The sequence below is a fragment of the Anabas testudineus genome, chromosome 22, assembly GCF_900324465.2.
Source record: "Anabas testudineus chromosome 22, fAnaTes1.2, whole genome shotgun sequence".
Classification (NCBI taxonomy): Eukaryota; Metazoa; Chordata; class Actinopteri; order Anabantiformes; family Anabantidae; genus Anabas; species Anabas testudineus.
The window spans coordinates 6,118,115-6,137,139 of NC_046630.1; the positions used below are offsets into that span (position 1 = coordinate 6,118,115).

General features: G+C 43.1%; 1 protein-coding gene across 2 annotated transcripts; it reads left to right on the forward strand.

Annotated features, from left to right (window-relative positions):
* The first annotated feature begins 1,067 nt into the window (after positions 1-1,067).
* On the forward strand, positions 1,068-18,226 carry ttbk2a (tau tubulin kinase 2a). Of its 2 annotated transcripts, XM_026340417.1 has the most exons (16): positions 1,068-1,347; positions 4,826-4,985; positions 5,700-5,847; positions 7,196-7,269; positions 7,838-7,978; positions 8,429-8,533; positions 8,853-8,918; positions 9,068-9,160; positions 9,265-9,390; positions 9,604-9,761; positions 9,927-10,134; positions 10,239-10,462; positions 10,571-11,123; positions 11,967-12,305; positions 13,080-14,083; positions 14,254-18,226. In XM_026340417.1, the coding sequence occupies exons 2-16, from the start codon at positions 4,917-4,919 to the stop codon at positions 14,699-14,701; spliced, it is 3,756 nt and encodes a 1,251-aa protein (XP_026196202.1). In that variant the 5' UTR covers positions 1,068-1,347; positions 4,826-4,916; the 3' UTR covers positions 14,702-18,226. The 2 variants fall into 2 exon arrangements, with proteins under 2 accessions (XP_026196202.1, XP_026196204.1); XM_026340419.1 differs by lacking the exon at positions 11,967-12,305.
* Positions 18,227-19,025: the final 799 nt, after the last annotated feature.

A 19,025-nucleotide genomic window follows, 5' to 3' on the forward strand; every position in this document is an offset into this window, starting at 1 on the left:
AATGACATATAGTCAGATAGATCCACGCTGATAAAGCATTGTTTATTAGCTTAGTGGCGCCTTCTAGTGGCTAATGCAAAGTGTCTTTATGAGGGCCGCGTTCCAAACAAAACACACTTCTCCTCACACACTATAAAGGTGACTAGGTTATAAGCCTCGTTTCACGTAGAAAAAATTGTATTTGTTAATTACTTAACGTGTATAATTACTGTTATATTTAAAACAATAATTTGGTTAATTGATTACAGCATTAACCTGTTAGTGAAAAGGCTGTTAGTTTGTGTAGACAGGTTTAGCAGCATCACTTATTCATTCTGAGATTTTAGAATAGATAAGTGAAAAAGATTACTTTAATCTGCAAATTCAGAACATCAGTACAAAATATAGTCAACTAATAAATTATATGTATTGTGGAACAATTATCCTGCGGTGTATAAATGGTTTCAATTACCTTCACCATCACAAACTGTGCTTTTCTTGTCCCACAAAGACCATGGGTAACAGATCTATTTATTAATTACTATTAAATTACATATATAGATTCATCAACTTTGAAAATGTGAAGGGCACATTTAGATGTTTAGCTTCACTGATGCATATCCACCAGCTTTTGCTCTTTTATTGCTACAAACCATTGTACGTTTCCGAAGAGAATAAATGAAATAAATGTTGAATGTTTTTAGAAATGTCAGTGAAGATTTTCATGTCATCCAGGTGAGGTTATCTGAAACTTTTATATCCAAGTAGCTTCTTCAGTTTTTATAAATTAAATTCTCACAAATTAGTGTCTACAATTAAACCTTTGACGGGTCCTCAATGTTTGTTGTAAAGGTTTTTGTGTACTTACTACTTGAGTAGAAGTAATGTAGTGTAATGTAGTCTACTTGTGTTGATACAGTTTATTAGCATTACACTTTTACTTGAATATTGAGTTTTGCCAAAGTGAAGCTGTTGCCAGATTGGAGAACCTGGCAACACGGGCGACACCGCGAACGAGCTTTAAAGCCCTCGTCGCGCGTGCCCGAGCTGTTGCGAGGGGCGATCGGATCGGGGCCGCGCGCGCAGGAAGGCTGCTGATCATCACCAAGTCGTCACGTCACGGATCCGCAGCGACCGACAGAGATGCTGAGGTGACAGGCAGAAGGAGAGAAGCCACGATCGGACCCGCACGTATTTCTCCTCCGGTGGTTTATTTCTAATCCCAATCCGCCTCCGCCCCTCCCTCTGGACGGTCCGCTCGCTATGGGATTCCGCTCCATGTCGTCTCCGCCGCCTCCAAACGTAGAGGATTTGTTGTAACCACACCCGATTCTCCCTTGGATCAAGATTTAACTGCACAGAGCCGAGGTAAGCATCCACAGTCCGGGGGCCAGCGCCATCTCCACCGCCCACAACCCCACTTCGTTGTCGCCTGCAGCTGCATCCACTGAGCCCGTCATCCTGCATGTTGTCGGCGCTTGCACCGTGACATCCAGGCAGGATGAGCCCGTGTGGCCTGCGCACCGCCAGTGTGCGTGCGTGGACGCGCCTGAGTAAATCTGCTGTGGCAACCAACTCGCTATGCAACAGCTCTCTCCACAGCAAAGCAAAAAGCAAAAGCCAGCCAGGCCGCTGCAGGGAGGAAAGGTGGTGGGGGATGCGTTTATGTTTTCTGCTGCAGTTTGATACTTGTCACATCCCATTGAAGCCAGGGGTTTGTTTGACGCTGAGCTGCATGAATTGCTCTTAAATGATTTATTTCAGTCAAACATTTGGTACTTTGTGTGCCATATAAACACACACCTCCAGGTCTCATGCTGAATGGATACTAGCCTGGAGCTATTGCATCCATCCATGCTCCAGACTGTGGAGGGCCTCCTCATGCTGACTGTTCTCCAGTTGTCACGCCAGACACTATTTTCATCCAGCAACAGCAGCCCGGCAAGTCTCCGGCTCCTAGGACAGAACCAGGCCACATTCAGATTATACAGAAAATTAAACAGATGCTCTCAGTCAATCCAGATTTTCTCACTTTAGCCACATGGGATTTGCACATGCATCCACGGGTGACTTTTAGAGTCTGATATTATTTGCATAGTGATGATATTTAATGTCAGAGCATCTCCAAAATTCGGTTTTACAGAGATTTCCTCTGTTGTGGAGATTTCTGTAGCTGTAAACTTGCAGCTTCCAGCAAACCAAACGGGCAGAGGCGAGGACGAGCTGCAGTCAGGTCAGGATGTGTGATTCATAGTGAGACAGGAGCTGGCTGTCATACAATGTTTTAATGTTTTTTTGGTCCAGAAGCTGCTCCTCCTGTGCTGTTTTTCCTTCATTGATGGTGATTTGTATGGTGAGGAGGAGGAAGAGCAAGGGATTAGTCACAACGTGAGGCAGCCCCGCTTGTGAATAGGTCTGTGTTTGAGCATTATGTGTGTATGAGCTTGAGTTGGAAGATCGTGTGTGCTGTTTATGAGGGATAAAAGACAGCTCCAGACTTGAGGTTAGCTTCCCTCTATATCCTTCAGCTTGCTGTCACAGCTTATGTTTTCCTCACATTCACACTCTAAGCTGTATAAGCTGAAATGTGACAAGCAGCAGTCGACGCTCCCTTGATGAATTTTGAACAAATTACTAAATCCTCCTGCTGTGTTCAGAAGGTCCCGTGCACAAGAGCTCAGATGTCACAAAGCAAAACACCCCATCACGGGGTGACCTTGACGCTAACAGAGAGCAGAAGTTATTTAATCACAGTGTTTACAGTGAGTTGCACATCCCTCGAGAGGCTCAAAGCGTTTAGTACAGCATGTTTCTTCTTGGATTTGATGGAGTGCTCTGTGTTTTTCTGTCGTCATCAGTTAGTGTATTATGAAGAATCCTGCTGATGCTTTCACAAGACAACTCTCACTTGCTTTCTTAGTGTCTTTAAATATTTGAGACAAGGAAAATGTTGTTGTTCCTGTCACTGATGCAAAGCCTCTTTTATACTAGTCTGGTTAAGCTTTGGCTCAAATGGTTTTGTTTATACACAGAAAATTCATGTGTAATCGGATTGATTGAATTACTCGATGAATGCTGTGACATTTTGTCCAAATGTTCATTGTCCCCAGAGAATGAATGTTCGAAGGCGGTATATTAACTTTAACTCACAGTATATACTAACTTAAAGTACTACTAGTGAGTAATTCCTGCTTTATTGTTTTGCCTATAACATCAGGAAATATTAAAAGGCCTGTTTTTAATTTTCAAAGCCCAAAATGATGTTGTCATATTCAGTCTAAAGCTCTATTGAAGGATTTATTGTCCTGAAACATCCAGTTGTGTCATCTGTGTGTCAGAGCAGTGCAGCTGCATCAAGGCCTCTTCACTCCTGCATCTTAGCTCTGTGTCACATTTCATGCCCGTCATCTCGCTGTCGTCTGGTCCAACCACGCTTTGCCCTCTTCCGTCATTCAGGATCATCATAGTGAATGATGCATTCGACTGCCACCTTGAAGTTGGGATCATGGCCTGTAACCAAATAGTGTTTTGAAGGCTTGTTATATAACCGTAGACGCCTGGCTGCCGTGCAGAAAATGATGAAAAGAATGAAAAAAAAAGAATCAAAATCGGGTTTGCTTTGAGTGTTTGAAGCCACGCTAAGGGAAGTTACCAGCGTCTCCTGAGGAATGCTTTTCTATGACACGGTTGTTGAATAATGAAGAGCTCTTTCAGGGGAAACTCCAACTGCTGTGTACAGTTTCTGCTACACTGTGATACATTGAACACTTTCTAATAAGTGTTTATTAATAAATAATTTGGTAATTCTTTATAATTCAGCTCTGTAAGTCATTCATTGTTTGGAAAAACCTACAGCGAATCTCTGCCAAATAAACAAATGATCAACATGCATGATTTCAGGAGGTGAAATGGTTTGTTGATACATGTATTAGTAGGTTGACACAAAGGTAATTGTCAGCAAAAATGCAAAAGTCTCTTCTTTTGATGGTTTTCCTCTTTTCGTAACATTATGTAGAGCAAAACGTTGACTGCTTAATTTAAAAAAAGTCAGCTGAGTAACTGATGATAAAATACAAGTCATCGATTGATTCCCTCGATGGCTTCTTGTGTAACTCTAATAATAATAATAATCTAATAACAATAATGTGAAATGTATGGCTTATAACTAATGCATGAAGCACCACAACCATTAATAAAATCATGTCTTTATAAGCCAACATACAGTAGTTTGCAGTACAGACTGTGTCTATTGTTATATTTCTGTTTTTTGAATCGAGATAAAGGTTTAATAACATTTAAAGCAATTTATTTATACAGAACATTTTATTTCATGTATTTTATGCAACTGCTCTGCTGTAATATGCAACCTGAATCTAGTGAGTCATGCAAATGTATTATTAGAAACGTTTTAAATGATGAGGCTTCTAGTGCTTTAATAAGTAATCTATACTAATTTACTAGACCTGCTCTGTGACACAGAAGATGAATGGTTTGGGAGAGTGATACTAAGATGAAACGTTTCTGTAATTTAAGATGTAGGATTTTTGTCTACAAGTCGGTGTGGTGGGTTTGTCTAGAAGACAGCTGCTGGCAGCAGGTGTGGCAGCTGCAGCAATGGTCAAGTATCAGTAAGTAGGAGTCATCAAGCCAGGGGTTTAACTTTGTCTCTCCACGGGAGAGACCTTCAAACTTTCATATGTAGTTTTAACAGGTCAGGCCTTTTGTATTTTGAGCACTGTGGAGTCCCATTGTACAACATTCAAAGCAGGACAAATAGTAAATTCAGGATTCAGCTCATTCTTTGATCAGTTTCTAACATTGTTGTGTCTCTCTTGGACTTCTCTAGGGTTCTCCAGCAAGGCCCAAATGCTCAGCTTAGTCTGAGGCAGCTGGTCGAGGGCAGGCAGTGAGGACAGCAACCTTGGTCCACAGACGGGATGAGCGGGGGAGTGGAGCAAGCTGACATCCTAAGCGTGCTTTCCCTAGTTAAGGAACGATGGAAAGTGGTAAGTGACGTGTTATTTCAGTGACAAAAGGCAGTGTGTTTGTCCAGCGCCGTCACGGCCTGTTCCAGCTCACTCTCTACGCCAAATACAGTAACTCTTTGTTCATCAAACAAAGATTTTCCCTGTCTGTCTCCTCATTTTTCTTTTAAACTATAGTACCTGTGTCTTGGACAGTTTGGGGTCATGTCTCTCTGTCCAGGTAGGGCTGCTGCAGTATGGGTGATCCTAAAATAGCTCGTGTAGCTATTTGTGGCAGTGCAGTGTGCTATAGGCAGTGGCAGCAGTGATCCCCCAGTGTGCATGTCTCTCAATGCTGTGCCAGCCTGGGTGCCATGTGAGGCTGTTATTCCTAACTGGCAGCCTGGTACCACTTTCTGTCTCTTAAGGAGCCGAGTTACATAACAATGCAGCAGCTAATCCCACAACTTTATCTCCTAGTGCGACACAAGACTCTGCATGTGCAAGGAGGACAGTGAAGGACACATGGTAGCTTAGGGGGAAATTAGAGCTCTAGTAGTGCTGAGCATTTTCACAAACATTTAGACAAATTGGTGCAAATTCTAATGCCTAGTAAAGTTTTCTGTATTTTGCCTAGTCAAGTTTATTCCTGCCACATGGAACGAAAATGATTAGATAATTAATTGATGTGTCAGTGAACAGGAAAGTAATCAGCAATCATTCTGATTCTGATTTCATTTTCTTCTTTCCATTTAGGTAAAAAAGATTGGGGGTGGTGGCTTTGGGGAGATCTACGAGGCTTTGGACCTGCTGACGCGAGTCAGTGTGGCACTGAAGGTGGAATCGGCCCAGCAGCCCAAACAAGTGCTCAAGATGGAGGTCGCTGTGCTTAAGAAGCTCCAGGGTGAGTCCAAATGGATCCAGTGGATTTGGTTACATTTCTGGTATTGATTGGTCCTCCCTGGCACGATGACCTATTGAGTTGTCCCATTAGAGGATACTGTGTCATTAGCATTCTTGGCAGAATAACAAATTGCAGAAAAGTAAGACATTTATGTCGAGAGTTTCTCCTGGATTGATAAGAACAAAAACATGCAAAGAAGCAGACTGGTCCAGGAAATGTTGTGTTTGTAGGAAATACAGGGATATCCTGTGTGCATCAATAACAGCGTGGAATAATCGGTCCCTCTGAGACCAGATCCAGTGTAGATCATCTGACTGATCTGAAAGCACAGTTTAACCCTGGGGTTCAGCACAGTTAGCTTTGGTGTCTTCAGTATGAAAGACATTCAGCAGTAACAGCAGGGCATAAATTGTTATGTTAGATTTTGTGTTATAAAGTATTAAATGACAGTAAAATAAATAACAAGGTGCTTATACGAGATGTGAAGTGTATGATTGTGTGCTTGGACACTGACATTCGTTTATAGCAACAAAAGAGAATCAACAGAGAGCTCCTTCAGGGTTTTTTTTGCTTCACTGCTGCCTTTTAACTCTTAACTAGTGCTTTTTCTCCTTCCCCCCATGAAAGGAAAAGCCATGGGCTGGGATCATCCATCTATCCATCCATTAACTATACCCACTCATCCTTTAGAGGGGTGAAGGTGGGTGCAGGAGTTGATCGCATTGGGATGCAGTTTGCTGTCTAATGGCTGCAGCCAGGGACATCATGGTTCTGTTGCTTCCTGAGGGAACCAGCGTGTAACTTGAGATGGACCCAGCCCCCAATTTTTTCTGACTTTCCCAGCTGAAAAGAGTAAACATCGACCCACAACATTAATGGGTTATCTCAGCCATTGTTTTGTCTTTGATTGGGATCCTTTTAATTGATTGGTATTTAGATTTGTTGTATAAGATTTTGAAGAAAGTAACCAATCTAAAATGCTGTGGCTGTACATGGCTGTCTTGTTAGTGCAACTGTTTGCATTCACTGCATTCTGAAGGGCTTTTGGGTGTGGCCCCGGCCAGCCTGCCTGTGCGGGAGTGTCCTCTGAGACCAGAGCATGCACGTACACCCCACTTATACACACGAGACATTTATGCTTTCATGTGCAGACTGGGTATTGTGGCTTTATAAATCAGATACATACAAAGAGGCTGGTGATAAGAGGGCAGAAAAATACAGACACATACATCATCAGGATTCACACAGCGTGCTGCACTTTACTGTGAAATGATGCAGCTGAGGTCAAGTTACAGTGATATGTCCAAATGTTGATGCTGAAACACTGCTGTCCTCCTTTATTTCCTAGGTAAAGACCATGTGTGTCGCTTTGTGGGATGTGGCCGCAATGACCGCTTTAATTACGTGGTAATGGAGCTTCAGGTTGGTCTAAATGCAGCATTTTAAAGACAAAATGACTGAGCAGCTAATCGATTAACAGATTAAATTAAAATATTAAAAAGTAATAACTTCCTATTACAGTTAAACAGTTTATAGACAAAAAAATGCACTTTTGCTAACTTCAACTTGTGCTGCTACACAGCTCTGTTTTAGGATTTATAATTATGCTATATTTGGCTCCTGTGGCCATTGTTAATGCAGACCCACGCAGGATCATCTTGCTCAACACAGGGACACCTTGTCTTTTTTGTATATTATCCTTGAAGTTGGTTATAAGGAACCAAGCCATAAAAGAGCACAAGAGTAAATAAATCATTAAAAACCACTGAAGATGCTCCTACATATGAATAATTTAGAGACTAACATACATACATCAGAGAGTCAGGCTGCACTACTGGATGGTGTTGACATTCTGTGAACTACAGAAGTAACAAGGTAGTTTAATAATTGCATCTACTAACAGCCTGTAAGACCAATACTGTTCGAATTTGATGACAGATGAGTTTTCAGTGTTTTGAAAGACTGACTTATCTTGCTTGTGACAACACAGGGCCGTAACTTGGCAGATTTGAGGAGGAGTATGACCAGAGGAACCTTCAGCATCAGCACCACCCTGCGTCTTGGTCGCCAGATCGTGGAAGCTATAGAGAGCATCCACTCGGTCGGCTTCCTGCATCGTGACATCAAACCGGTGAGTCACAGGACACTGGCTGCAGCAGGGGACATTTTGTTCTCGGTTATTTACCTTGCACATATGTTCCTTCTATATATTCCTGGTTAATTACAATATATGTATGTAATATATGTGATTTACATATTGTAATATATTCCTGCTGTCTCTGTAGTGTTTGTGACACCTTTTTATTATTGGCTGCTGTTAATGTTGCTGACTCAGTATTTAGATTATTAGACTAATTAGTTGGCTCAATATGGGTGTTGGCTAATTGCCAACATTTAACAGTCTGTAAATATGATCTAAGCTGCTGTATTAAATTAGCATATTTCACCTTAAGTACACACTCATTCCCATGGAGCTTAATGAGTGTAAATAGGCAGACACGTTTATTGCTTATCACATTTTAACACCTAATCAATTTTATGATTTTATTTTAATGCTTGTCTCCTTGTCTCCCTGTCTCAGTCCAATTTCGCCATGGGTCGTTTCCCCAGTACCTGTCGTACCTGCTACATGCTGGACTTTGGTTTAGCTCGCCAGTTCACCAACTCCTGCCAGGAGGTCCGACCTGTAAGTCTAGAAAACTTTTTTTAAGCATCATTCAGCTCAGTGTTTTAGTGTTATGGCCGCCAACTGTACTATTTGGGTTCACTCTCACTGTTTTTTATAGTTTCATTTTCATCCAGAGAAAGCCGATGTTTTTAAATGCTGTAAAACCACTTTTTTTGTGAGGGACAACTGGACACCAAAATTTGAATACATACCTAAGTAGTTTTTGTATTTTAATGTAACTCTGATCTGGCCTGTGTTTAATCAGAATAATGTTAGATTGTGTCTGTTCTGAATTAGCATTTAATGCCTTCTGTCTGCATCTGTTTCTGCTTGTCAGCCCCGTCCAGTGGCAGGATTCAGGGGAACAGTCCGCTATGCATCTGTCAATGCGCACAAGAATAAGGTCAGTATCTGTCGACTCTGTGCTAGAGCTCTTGTGTGAACTGTGAAGGTGTCCATAAATGACTCCACTAACTTCTCTTTATTGTAAGAATTTAGCAACAAACAAATACTCCTGCTACATCTTAACTCAAACTTGGTGTAACTCTACAGGAGATGGGTCGTCATGATGACTTATGGTCTCTCTTCTACATGCTGGTGGAGTTTCTGGTCGGTCAGTTGCCTTGGAGAAAGATCAAGGACAAAGTAAGGACAACCAATAATTGTTGTCCTCCTTGGAAACTAAACAGTCGTGCCAAGGCAGCTGTAAGTGATGAAAGATGATAAATGTGCTTATTGTTTATTTCTAGGAGCATGTGGGGAAGCTGAAGGAGACTTATGACCATCGTCTGATGCTCAAACACCTGCCGGCAGAGTTTGGTGTTTTTTTGGAACATATTTCCAACCTCGACTACTTCACTAAACCTGACTACCAGGTAATTTGAGTTATTCTTACCGTATAGAGCTGTGGTTTTGTTGTTGGTCTTACCTTCCCTTTTTTCTTTCACCATGCTGAGAGGGTGGTGTGGGGTGGGCAGGATAGTATGTACATCCAAGCCAGAATCAAGTACATAGTTGCTTGTTTTCATACTCTTTTTTGGTTGTATTGGAAAATCCATAAGAAATATTTGTCTTTCTTGTTGTTTCAGCTGCTTATGTCAGTGTTTGACAACAGCATGAAAACCTACAATGTAGTGGAGAATGACCCTTATGACTGGGAGCGGACCGGCACAGATGGCACTTTGACAATTAGTGCCAGTGTCACAACACCTCAGCACCACACCCGCCTCACCCCAGCACATATGGGGTACATAGGATTTAAATCATTGTGCTTGGAGCAGAGTCGGTGTAGGATGTGTTTTTGAAAACACTTTTTGTAATTCACTTTCTGACATACTGTTGACTCCGAAAAGTAAACCACACTCTCTTTTCTAACATTCAGTTAATTTGTGTGCACCATTTATTCTCTCAGCATGGCGAATGCCTCCCTCATCCCTGGCGACCTGCTGAGGGAAAACACAGATGAGGTTTTGCAGGACGAACAGCTTAGTGATGTGGAGAACAACCCTGCACCTGAGCGCCTGCCGGGCTCTCCCCTCCATCCGCACCGCAACCAGGAAGCTGACGTCTGGGAGGAGCTGGACCGCAACCGTAACCGTATCAGGACAGCAGTCTGGAAGGTAGACTACATGTGAACTAACAAACTATGGTTATATGAAACATGTAATTGTATGCCTCACCGTTATCGGTGGCAAATAAGACAAAATCTGACTGGTTCTCATAGGCAGCGACGGAGGAGGAACACAGCAACAACCAGGGCAACCAAGGACACCAGAGCCCATATGCTGGACCAAGTTTGGGCTCCCCAGTCAAATTGCCCTCGGAGGTGCTGGCGTCAGACCGTGATGGCCCCTTACTGAGGAAGCTTCGCAACATCCACAGCTTTGAGCTGGAGAGGAGGCTTGCTCTGGAGTCCAAGCCCAGTCCAGAACGCTTCCTTGAGACATGGTAGGTCTATCAAATAAACAATTCATCAATGTTGCCATTTGCTTTTTGTTTAACTTTTCTCTCTTAGAATAAAGACTTGATTATTTTCAACTGTCACGTATCTTTTAGCGCAACAAAGCAGCAATCTGGCACCCAGCACCAGGAGAAGGATGCTAATGGAGCAGCAGTCATCTCAGTAACTCAGGGTCAAGCTATACCTGCTGGAGAGCGTCCTGACAGAGTCTGGCACTACGATGAGGAGTTCCTGTCGGGTGTTGGTTCTCCTAAGCCTGCATCCCCTGGATCTCTGGAGCAGGGTGAGGGGGCAGTCAGCAGCGGTGGCTTTGTGGCCCTCAATCTGAGCTCTGGGAGGCAGGACGTTGACTCAAGGGAATGGGTAATGGTAGAGCGGCCTAGTGGCTCACCAGGGGCCAAAGTTAATACCAGCCCTTCAGAGGAGGAGGAGGAGCCGGGGGTGCTCCAACCAGGGGAACAGTCACCTGGATGGGAAAAGGGCAGCCCAAGCCCTAGCTCTGGCAAAACCAAACAAGAAAGCATGGCTTCTTCAAGAGGAAGTGCAAAGGTTGATAAGTTGGAGCTTAGCGTGGGCCCTGTTGGGGCTCTGCCGCCTGTCACTCCAACCAGCCCGGCTGAAGCTTTGGCTGAGGGAGTTCTCACTCAGGTAGGTCCTTTCATTTGAAGGTCATCTTACAACATGGCATACATGATACTGACTGTAGTCAGCATTTTACAAAGTTAAAAAGCTGCACAGAGTCAGAGTTCTAGCTATAGAACTTCAATGCTAAAGTCATACAGCAGAGTTCACCAGCTGCATCTTGCTGTAGTTTAAAGCTAAACGTTACTGCTTTATGTTTGCTTGCTTCTTCACTTGTGTACTGTATATATGTCAGTAGAAGATATTTTTGACTCAGCTGCTTTAATCACACCATGGCATGGGGAAAAGAGAGCTGATGGCTTTGAAATGCACTTTGATTTGAGTTAGATACTGTATCATGCGTTTTTTTTTTCTTATTTGCAGACATTTGCAATGGTTGACTTTATTTACTTTACAAATTATTTATTTATATTCATAATATGCTTTGGTTTGCTTAGTTTAAATTACTTTTTGCTCCTTTGCTATTCATACTGTAGCCTTTCACCGCCCCAATGAGTCAAACTCCCAATTTCTCTGCTCAATCTACATCTTCAATTAAAACTAATTTTACTCAAATTGTCACTTTAATCTCTTCTACAACAAGAAGTACAGCCCTGAAGTTGAAAATATACACTGCTCTACAAAGGATTAGCTTTCCTACGTTAGCCTAAGATCATCCCCAGAATTATCTTATGAGCCCTCCCTTTACTTTACACATCAAAAACCACTCTACATCATGTTCCCACTGGGGCAACCTGCCTGTCCTGCGTCACAGCACTCCCACTATCCGTCCTCCATCTTCTCACTCCCTCACCAATCTCACAAACCCTCCTCTCTCCACCTCCCACCTCTCTCCTCCCCCTCTCTTAGTTCCCCACCTCTCCTCCGTCTCTGCCTGAGGAAGTGGTGGTCCGGACATCCAGCCCAATCCCTCTACGCTCTCCCAGCCCTCACACCCTCCTGACCACCTTGTCGGACCCACTGCACCAGCGCCAGCTGCCGGGCATCAGGCGCAGCCAGTCTGCCGATCAGCAGCAGCAGGAACGCCCCTCCTCTTCCTCTTCCTGCCACGCCTCCCTTCCACTACCACCAAACCCTGCCCCTGGCACCTGTTCACCCAGTCGCAGGAAACTGCCGGCCATTCCAGCGGGTGCTGCCAACACCAAGTTTCCCTCTGTTATACGCATTACCCGTGCCCAGCTTCAGCAGGTGATGAGCCCATCATAGTCCCATTAAACAGACCTCCATTCATCTTCCTCTAGCAATCTACCCGCTTTCAACATTTATTTCTTTATTTCATTGTGTTTAAGTTGCTGGTTTTGGCTTCGTTGTTTGTTTGGGCTTGCTTTCTGTGTTGTTGTCAGGCAGCTCTCTCCATGAAACCATGAAGGGCATTGTGAAGGCCAGACAGAGCATGGGTCAGATGTGTCCTTGTGTCTGGACATGTGTTCTTGTGATCTGAATAGGGGTGTGTGTTTGTCTGACTGTGGCATGTGTGTTTGGAATGTCGAGTCATGACTACAGGTTGCATGATCTCTTTTGTTTCAGATCGTCTTTGTCCTCTCTATCTTTCTCTTTCTCTCTTTGTCCCTGTATTTGTTCCTCACCCTCTCTTCGCTGAAGCCCCCTGCGAAGTTGCGTGAACGTTTCCTGTCCTACTTGCTGGTTTAGTACTCACAGCTTGACTGACACTGCCATAGCACTTGTGTGTTTCGGTCTGATAATGGTAGCTATGGTATTGCATGCTGTTGCCAAACTAATCACCATTTATTACCCATTATTATAAAATTCGTCTTTTTTCACACATCTTCATCTGGCTCTTGCTACAGAACTACAGCACAACTCGACATGTTGTAGTCTATCAGCAACATGCCTTTAACTATTAGAATATTATTCCTATTTTTTATGTGGTTTATTTTTTTAAATAACACTTTCTATGTTCTTCTTTTGCCTCCCATGTCCTCACCTCCCCCTCCTCTCCAGTTGACTGCTCAGCGTCCCTCTGGGCTATCCTCCCAGTCAGGGTCAGACAGTGTTCCACAGTGCCTCCTGCTGGAGAGGCGTGGTGAAGCTGATGCTGAGATGCAGCAGGACCGGGAGCACACGGTGGACATCAGCTCCCCTCAAGACCATGTGCCCAAACATCCAGGGACACCTACAGACCCCCTGGCAGAGACATTGGTCAACGGAGCCAACCACACCAAAGCTCAAAGCCCTGTGCCAAGCCGCGTGTCCTCCCCACGTTCTCCCCGTTCACCACGCTCGCCTTCCTCTCCCCGCTCCCCTCGCTCCCCTCGCTCTCCTCACTCTCCTCACTCTCCTCACTCTCCACGCTCTCCACGCAGTCCTGTTTTTGCTAATGGCCACATTTTCCCTCCTGTTAACAGCCAAAGGGATTTAAGCAATGAAACTTTCAACAACCTAAAAGACCCTGACCATGGTTCTGCCCCCACTCCCTGTGCCACAGAGCCTCAGCTAAAAGGGGAGGAGAGAGGAAACATGAACCAGGCCCCAGATAAGACTAGTGGCCCAGCCTCTTCCTCCCCTGCTGCCCCCCGCAAGGACCCCAGCCGCAGGCAAAGTCGTATCCCTGTGCTGGAACCCTCCAGTCTGCTGGAACTCCCACCTCCTGGGTCTGCCAAGGAGAAACTCCTGCAAAAGAAAGCCAGCCACCACGGCCCAGTCCCCTCTCCCACTGCCTCACCATCCCTCTCTGACAGGCGTGGCCCTATGGTGGCCTCACTTGCTAGGGACCCGCTGTCGTCCACTTCTGACCGCTCCCAGGACGAGGACTCTCTTATGGGCTCCCGTTCTGACCGCCAGGCAGACGATGCTCCATCACTTTCCTCCTCCTCCAGCCCTCTGTCCCGCAAGAGCAGGATCCCTCGTCCTGTTCATTCAGCCTCCTCTGCTGAGCAGCTGGCTGCCCAGTTCCTTCCACGCCCACCCCCTGGAAAGCCACCTTGCCGCCCCACAGTGGAGGGCAGGTAATAAGTTGATCTGCATCTGCATCAAATTTTAAATATTACATTTATTTTTAATAATTAACCATACTACTTTATAGTAGTTTTTAGTTTACTGTATTATTTCCTGGTTTGCTTTGTAATATATGACTTGGCTATTATTCATACTCAGCCCTGCTTTTGTATCCACTCAGGCTTAGGCGTTACCGCATTCGAGCTGGCAGCACCAGTGACTCAGACCTCCTGACATGCCTTGCTCAGCTGATGCATGGTTCCCGTGGTTCCCCCCTTCACCACCGCTACTCAGCTCAGCATGGGGGCTCGAGGATGGGCGTCTGCAGCCTGACAAGCTCTCCACACCACCACCGCAGCTCTAGCGCCTCCCCCCGCAGCGCCTCCTCGCTGCAGCGCTCCGTCAGCTCCTCGCCCTCTCGCCATGAGCACCGTGGTGGAGGGGGTGGGGGTTGCCTGGGCCGCAGCCGCTCGCCTCCCAGCTTTTCTGGCTCGCCACCTCCCCGCCGCTTTTATCCCCATCACCAGGAGACTTGCTGCAGCCGGCAGGCACGCACAGGTCCCTTCCATTTGTCCAGGGGAAAAGGATGCAGTCGAGAGGGCAAGTGCTCCAGCAAACTGAGCAGGTAGTTGCCCACCAGGTATCGCTGGCTCCACAGGGGATGGGAAGACTACAGTTATGATTCCATAGACATCAGTCAGGATAAAAGCCTGAGTCTTCCTTTATAATAAAAAAAAATCTAGTTTTTTTGTTGTCAGGCTGAACCCCATGCTTGTCTCACTGCTTCCCACTGTTCTGTCATTAATTCATGTGCCCAGCTTTGAAGAGGTACTCTGGCGATTTAGTATTGCATTTTCATAAAGCTGTGGGACTTGTGTGACATTTAAAATAAGAATGGTCAGATATTGTGCAGCAGAGGCTCAAACGTCTTTAACCACACTGCCCACCCAGCAAACCCATTCCACTAGTCCAATTAACAATGAAGGCTTTTCTGTTAGCCCCAAGTCCAAGCTAATGACTGCTCAGGATGAGTGCAAAACTGTTGGAGTGCCCCTTTATGCTATGATATTGACACGTCTGGATCTACATTTTATATTTATTAACATGTTGTAAAGCAAAATAGTGGAGCTAGAATACATAATCAATAGTTAATTGAGCCATTGGGCATATAAAGAAATCGGTTTCCTGCTTGTTAACTTTTAACCATACTGCATCATAATATACAATAACTTCTCCCCAGTGTTAATGCACTTGTATTGTACTGATGGGATATCAGTATTGCATCTGAATTGAATAATAGTCTCGGGCTGACGCAGTTATCTCCTCTGCATTTGGAGATTGTAGGCAGGGTATAATATTTACTTCACACTATATGTGAATGCGTAAAGCCAGAGGTTGTGTGTACAGTTGTATTTATTGAGATATTTATTTTATAATGCTTAGCGATGGTTATGACTCCTACCCTCTTCTGTGCGATCGTGGATGTGTGGTTTTGTGTCACTCACGTTAGTTTTAAATGTTTAATTGAAGGGATTTACTCTAAAGTGATCCTTTATACAATCAATCATGTCAAGTGCGTGAGGACACACACCTTTTGTGCCTACTGTGTTGCTAAGAGGGGATCTAAATGTCACATCGAATGATGGAATTACAGAATAGTAAGACTAGATCTGAGGGCATTAATGGAACACGTGTTTCCTGTAGTAGTAGTTGTAGTAGCTTAAGCTTAAGCAACACATGGTACATTACTGATGAATAATGTTCAGACGCAGATGTTTGTCTCAGTGTGTGCCTTGGCACTTTGGGCAGCTTGAGGATTCTCTCTGATGTGTTTGTAACTAGACTAAAAAGAAGCCAAAAACAGACTTGTGCCAGCGGTTATAAGACAACCCTTTTCACCAGTATTCTTTTATGTAGATAAGGTAGCAACACAAACATTTGTAAATCTGAATCAATTTGAGAACCAGTTTACTTGTGGATAGAGTAGCTACTGTACTGTTTGTAGCTACTGACGGAACTGGTTTGCTGTCCTGAATCTACCAGGATCTACCAGTGTATAGAAAAATATTTCAACAAATGTGAAATTCAGACCTCAAATAACATTTTGTTAAATGTTAATGATAACGGAGGCCAAATGTACTGTACATATATGTCTCACACCAAAACGATGTTTAATGCCTCCATGTGCAGGAATGTTGTGTTTGTTCTTTCTGCGCCAGAGAATGTCTTTTATATGATGACATACGGTATGTGCACAAGGCAAAGGAATAGTTTGGCAGGTATTGTGTGTGTGTGTGTTACTTTAGTTAGAAGCCCTCACTGAAACTCTCCTCCACAACCTGTTCCCACTCCTCTGCTTGTATGATACTGTAAGATATCTCCGGCTTCCTTCTAGTGCTACTCTTTGCATGCTCAACAGAGAAAGAAATTGGAATCACCTCCTGAGTAAAAAGCTGTGCCACCTCTCATTACACTGCATTTATCTAGTATTGTGAGCTTTAGCAGGGACTTCATCACCTGTTAGTGAACAAACCTAATTTCTATTACTCTATATCTTCAATATTCATTTCCCACCTCTCACCTTCCTGCACTAACCTGGGATTATTGTGTTGCTGGATAGTTATAGACTGTACTTTTATCAGTGCAACTTGTTGATATGATGCACATAATAAAAAGGAGAATCCACCGCTTTGTGTTTGAAGCACGCATGAATTGAAATATTAATGGCAGGCACAGCTTCAGCTTGATGCACATATGAACGAAAAAGCAATTTCACATTGCCAAATGTTTTCAGTGTGGTTTGACTTGAGATGCGAGGAGAGTGTATAGAGATTGAATGGGGTCCATTTCTATGTAGATATAAAATGTGCTGTTTCATTTGACTCATGCAGACCTACGCTAGCCTCGCAGAGCAGCTATGATGACTCATCCTGAAGGCAGACAGTGTTCAGTCAGTCAGCCGCCTTAATGTCTCTTCTCTGCCCCTCTGTGCTTAGCGAGGGATGACTGAGCCTTGTCTGTATTGGAGATCATTCCACTATTAGGGCCAAGCCTAGCCTTATCTCTTTGTCTTTAAATGGCATGTACTACCGTGGCTGTCAGAGTGGTCAGTATATCACCACTGACATCAGTTCTGTCAGACCTTTGTGCTCACAAAGCTGTGCTTCTACTGGAGAGCTGCCAGATTGTCTGTCAGGGTGTGTGGGCCATTTCTTGGTTGACTGGTGGAAATAAATTTCTGGTTGCAGTATTTAAAGGTGTGTTTAATCGTTTGATAACTGTATCCTCTCAAACAGGGGTGTGGAATTTCTACATGTTGGCAGCAATCAATCTTTGAATTCTCCCTCTGTTGAATCTCTATTTCAGGCTCACAGGTTTCAAGATATGTCAAGCTTTCAGAGTTCAGGACACTGTTGTGCAGACTTTTAATATGTACCTGTAAAATACTCAAAGTAATTATTTAAATAAAATCATTATTGTGAAACAGTAAATTATATGCTAACAAGCTTCGGTGAAAAGGAGGAACTGACACTAAACAGTGCTGCTGGTTTTAAAAGATAATCAAATTTCTTCTCATGTTTTTTTTTTTATTATCATTATTGCACATAAGTGGTGTGTACTGTAGTCGTAGTTCTAGCATTACCTTCCAGATGAGATTTTCTTTGTCACATTTTAAAGTGACCTGCTCTTAGAAAGGTGTCATATTTATAAAGTAGCTTGCTGGTATTTGTGTTTACAGATACCCATATGCTAACGAGAACAAACCCAGCTGTTTTATTTTGAAAGGTGAGATGGGAACTAACGAAAGCTTTTGTGTGCACTGGTACACCTCTCATGACATATGAATTACTTGTTAATATCTTATAAATACTTGACAAAAATTATTTATTGTGACATTTGCTAATTTGCCCATCCATCTTTTCAACTTGAATTGTTGGGATTTTTTTTTAATGGTTTATATGTTTTGTGTTGTAATGTCACGGCTTTGAAATGTAATTGTACAGTCTCCAGGAAAGAATGTAATAAGTTGGAGTTCTGCATTGTATATAACTGTAATTATTTATGTTTATTCTATCATTTGTATCATATCAATGCCTTGTACAGTGTTTTTTGTTTTTGTTTCTGTTTTAAAATTATTTTGTATTTTATTTTTATAAACTGGTTATAAATAAAATACTCATTCCGCATGCACACAGAATCTTTTGACGAGCATCTTTTGAAGAGCACTGGATGAGGGCACATTATAAAATACAACTGATGCTTTTTTTTTATTATAAAAAAAAACAAACAATCTGTCACAATCAAACATACATACATCAGAATATAATTCCAAGATAACAAGTAGATAAATTAATGCAAAATAAAATGCTGCAGGCTTTTGGTGATATTGTGATGCCTGTAGAATCTGCATGTGTTTCAGAAACAAGTTTTCTTTTTTCTTTCTTCTTATACTGCAGAGGTTCACATACAAATGTTAAAATTGTCTTGGAAAGATTAGTAATGTTTTGTATTCAATAAAGTATTCATTATTATTATTATTATTCATTATGTAGGTTTTTCACCCAGTTTGATCAAATGGGAGTTGAAAGACTACTACAACTGGTTTAGGCTACTTTTGTGACTTTAGTGACTTTACTGTATGCGTTAGTTAAATATTGCTAAATCAGGGATCAGATCAGTTCTAATCAAAACATCAGCCTAGAATTTGCCAGTTTCTTTACTCTATTGCTGCTGTTGAGCCTGGCTTTCAAGTGTTGTGGCACACAGGAAATTGCTAATATTCTCATTACAATATTATCAACAATGTATGGTCATAAAGTCACACAAATGTACAATATTTGAAACAGGCCATTTGGTTGGTAGGTAGCTTGATCTATCTAAAGCTTAGTACTGCCCCTTTTATTACATTTCAACTTCTATCTCTGAGAAACTCTGAGCACATCTTGTAAAACG

Bases quoted from the DNA above. Each gene is read 5' to 3' on its own strand.
- ttbk2a (XM_026340417.1), top strand. From the start codon at position 4,917: ATGAGCGGGGGAGTGGAGCAAGCTGACATCCTAAGCGTGCTTTCCCTA. The intron at 5,848-7,195 runs GTGAGTCCAAAT...TTTATTTCCTAG, and splicing joins TGTGCTTAAGAAGCTCCAGG to GTAAAGACCATGTGTGTCGC. The intron at 14,084-14,253 runs GTAATAAGTTGA...GTATCCACTCAG, and splicing joins CGCCCCACAGTGGAGGGCAG to GCTTAGGCGTTACCGCATTC.